General features: G+C 38.2%; 1 protein-coding gene across 1 annotated transcript in view; it reads left to right on the top strand.

Annotated features, from left to right (window-relative positions):
- The first annotated feature begins 801 nt into the window (after positions 1-801).
- Positions 802-4,407, top strand: part of LOC107720245 (collagen alpha-1(XXVII) chain B-like) — a 76,160-nt gene continuing 72,554 nt past the window's right edge. The window contains exon 1 of the mRNA XM_016527883.1: positions 802-867. Within this exon, the coding sequence (XP_016383369.1) occupies positions 816-867 (52 nt within the window). The 5' untranslated portion in view covers positions 802-815. The remainder of the gene's footprint in view (positions 868-4,407) is intronic.

Raw genomic sequence — 4,407 nt, 5'->3', positions numbered from 1 at the left:
CCGAACAAAGTAGTTTCGCTTTCACAACGAAGCACACAGCGTCTTCAGGACATGGCTGCAGCGTCAACAATACTACAGCGAGAATAAAAGTTACGTCTTCTTTCTTTGCGTGAACATTTGGGCGGTGTTATGCAAATCTTCCCACACAATGGCGTAGACATGTGGGGGCGTGTTAGGACAAGCCGTTTTAGGTAGGCGTGGTTGACTCTTAACTTTTATAAAGAATATCTCTTTGGATTTGAGACTTTAGTCTTTGCAACTTTACAGATCTTCTTTATGCACCAAGAGCTTGTAACAGTCCAAAGAGAAAGGAAAAATTTGAAATAGCATCATATGACCCATTTAAAATGTATTAAAACAGAAAACGGTTAGTCTAAATTGTAATAATATTTCACAATATTACTGTTTTTAAATAAAAATAAATGCAGGCTTGGTGTGCATAAGTAATTTCTTTCAAAAGCATAAATGTACCGACCTCAAACATTTGAATGGTATTATGTAAAACTGTTTTTATTTCAAATGCATTGTCTGGGTAATTCTGCAGTGGTTTACAACTGTGGGTAATGGCTGAAAATTAACTTTAGAAAAAGTTGAATCAAAATGACTGGAAATAAATCACTTTAGTTCCAGTCCTATTTTACATGTGTCAAATTCATGCTACTAAGTTGTCTCTACTGTTTATATTATTGCTTGAGTCGTGAAGTTGCCAAGAGTCATTGTAAAATCACATTTCAATGTCAGCTAAATGTTTGATCTGTTCAGTTTGTATATGTAATTCTTTTCTCTTTTTTTACAGGAGAGCTGTCTTTCTCTGCATGGTTCTTTACTGTACGTGCTGTCTGAGGTTTGCACAAGCACAGTCTGCAGGTAAGTCAGATTTTTCATTCATGAATTTTAGTGCCTGATCAGCATGTGAAATGTGCATCTGCAAAATGTCTGTTCAGTTTTACCTTGGTCTTGACATCTGTGTCATAACCCTGTACGTTACATGAGCACATGGGTTCATTGAAGTCCAAAGACCTCACACTGCCTTGCAATAAAATTTGAGGATACTTGACAGGACTTGGATAAATAGACCTCTAATGTTACAACCCATTGGAGTTTTCCATGAGTCAGAGGTGAAAGAGGCTACAGGTACTATATTTTTAGGAGCAGTGTGGTCCTTATTTGCCAGAGTTAACAATATTCGGATGACATATGGAGGAGCCTTTGATCAACAACATATAACTGGTCTGAGTCGGTTTATTTTACTGTAGTAAATCAGAAGCCATTGTTTGCACAATTCTATATGTTTTGTATTTGATTCCAACCTCAGTTGAATGGCATTGTGCCTGATTGGATGTCACTGAGTTTACTGACTGTAGATGTTTAGAGTTTTTAATATTGGATAGTTCCTGTGTTTATTTCTAACATACATACTGTAATGTTGGTGGTCTGTTCCTGCAATGTAAAATCGTCACTTAAATTTAGGTTTTGAGGCATTGAGTATGCATGACATGAAGGACCAGCATGTGCACTTTTTTGGCTTTTTGTTTCAATCAAGTAGTCTAAACGTATTGGTTCTCATTCAAGGTGTGTCTAGAATTCCCACATCTGCTCTGTATAGAATTTATGTGGTGGGAGGTTCATATTATCTGTCACATTCAGTCTAACTCATTCATGCACATGTAACATACGGTGCTTCTGTGTCAGACATTAATGAAATGCAACAACTATCATGTTTTAAACATGTCATGAAAAATGCCTTTGTTCTTGAGTGTATGTTTGATGTTTTTACCATATGTGAGGCAGTCCATATAGCACATTCTCCCTCTGCTGTCAGATTTCTCTGGGTATCCGCTGCATGACTTATGATCAAGTCATCTTAGCTGGAGAGTTTCTGGAATTCTTCTCTAGCCGTTGCTCTTATCTTTAGTGTAAAATATGATTTCCAGTATATGACATTCTACTTTCCACTGACATTTCATTCTGACATCAATTTCATGGGCAACAGGAAGTTTTGGTAGATTTTAGCCTGGTTCTTGGAACTGATGCTGATTCAAGCGCTTCATTTACAGCTCCATTTCTAATGCATCCACTGTTTTAACTCTACAGAGCATTAAAGGGATAGTTCACCCAAAAATGAAAATTACCCCATGATTTTCTCACCCTCAAGCCATCCTAGGTGTATATGACTTTCTTCTTTCAGACGAACACAATCAGAGTTATATAAAAAAATGTCCTGGCTTTTCCAAGCTTTATAATGGCAGTGAATGGCTGTTGGTATTCAATAGTCCAATAGAAGTCCAATAAAGTGCATCTATCCTTCATAAAAAAAGTGCCTCACGCGGCTTCAGGGGTTAATAAAAACCCCCTGAAGCAAATTGATGGGTTTTTAAAGAAAAATATCCATATTTAAAACTTTACGTACCGTATACTCTAGCTTCCGCTAACTGTCGTATGCGTGTACACGAGAGAGTGACGTTCCAGCGGATGACGTAGGACGTAGGCTTAGCACAAAATATCCCTTTAAGGCCTGTAACAGGGCCTTTCCTTTGACTTTTACAGTACGTCTTGACCAAAGAGGATTAATATACATGGAGAAAGCTAGGTGTTAGCATTCCCATTCATTGCGGTGGTTCAGAACCCTCCAAAATTACTCAACTGTGAAATCTGCCACCTGTGCTCATGGGCGTCTTCTGCAGCCCACTTTTTAAAGCCACTCATATGAGCCGTAAATGCAATGCAAAGGCCATGACACGCTAAGTCCGACTGGAATGAAGAAAGTAAAGAGCAACTGAGCAGCATAATTCATATTCAAAATGATAACCAATTCCTTCATTGCTTACAGATTCTATTTCCGCAGAGGGTGCGTTCCACTTCACTCTTAAACACACCCTTGCAAAATTTCTTAATCGCTTACCCTCAGCCGCAATTTGGAAGTGCAGATCCTTGACCCCTTGATTTGGACTGAGGGAGCTGGTCTACTCATGTGTACACTTCAGGCAGCTATACACAATGCAACAAAATTGTGATGTCACAGCAGATGAATATAGACTACTGCCACCTGCTGGTACAGATGTTTTTTTCCTCTCACACAGGAGCAGAACGTACATGATAATTGGCAGTTGGCTGTAGTCTTTGCGATGTGTTCAATCGCAACTTTTTGTCCCAGACAAAAATGTCTGATGAATGTCTGATGCATATGGCAGACAAAATTGGAAACACTTTAGGAGTTTCGAAGTCGTCATCTGATCGGTTAAATTCTACGGTATTTCCGAGAGATGTGTGTGTCACGTTCTTTAAAGTTCTGCCTGAAAACAAAGATGCCTGTCAGTCATATGGCCTCTTGGGCGATCATTGGCCATTCAAAGCGGCCAAGGTTCCCAGACCTTCAGCCGTCAGTCTATGCAAGACTAGAGTTTTGGTAAAGGGTTGGACTTTATGGCTAGGGTTAGGTTTAGGTCTTATGTTTTTGTACAAACCAACTACAATTTCTTATGCAAATGTACAATGTCTTGTGCAAATATTATGTCTTCTTATGAGACCAGGTTGTTTCTTCTGAATTATGTTTCCTGATTCTGGGAATTTCAGAGAAATTGCTTACAATCTATTGTAGCCAGCTAGAAAACATTTTACCCTGGTGACAAAAAACAACTGTAAATGATCAGAATTTGCAATAGAAATGGTCAAAACAAGTCTTCAAAGCATAAAAACAAATGTAAGATGTAATGGCAATGCAGCTGTGACCTGATAGGGCAAGTATCAATTGCGTCAAGTGGTCCTAAACTCGTTCACACTGGCCAGGGTCAGCAGGTCATGCTTATCGTTGAACCCTGCTTTAAAGGAGTTTATTTCATGCTGTTTATGACTCTTTCAGACAGCACCCCTTACTGTGATTTGTGAGTAGAACCAATGGATGTTCATCATGTGTTCTGTTGAGGTGCATCGTTGGAGTTGTGCTATTGTTAGAGTTTTGTGTCAGGATCTCATGTGATTTATGTGAAATTATTCAGATCATTAATTTTCTAAATTCAGAGCAGTTGTTTTCCTGCTGTTTGTCAGGAGATGATCTGTCTTTCAGATCTTTCAGACATGCTCAATAATGAAGTGGCCAATATGTTGTTTAGATTTTTTAGATTTGCTTACAATACTACTGCAGACATAGTTCTTTCTTTCAACAATCCCGTCCAACATCATTTGTATCATTTGTTAAATGATACAGGGCTTACAGAGAAGAAAGTCTGTGCACATTATTCCATTTACATGTGCTTTTCATTTAGTACTCATTGGGTATATTTTATAACTGCAAATGTTAAGCTGGATTTTGTTTAGTTGATATGTGTTTGGGTTAGATTTGGTTTTGTGATGTATACTCTCATTTGTTTTTATTCTAAACTCATTACTGATTGTTTAGAAGTGGCAGTC

The sequence above is a fragment of the Sinocyclocheilus rhinocerous genome, unplaced genomic scaffold (genome assembly GCF_001515625.1).
Source record: "Sinocyclocheilus rhinocerous isolate Xijiao unplaced genomic scaffold, SAMN03320098_v1.1 scaffold62, whole genome shotgun sequence".
Classification (NCBI taxonomy): domain Eukaryota; kingdom Metazoa; phylum Chordata; class Actinopteri; order Cypriniformes; family Cyprinidae; genus Sinocyclocheilus; species Sinocyclocheilus rhinocerous.
The sequence above is the reverse complement of the archived record's forward strand: the minus strand, read 5'-3'. Positions and strand labels throughout refer to the sequence as shown.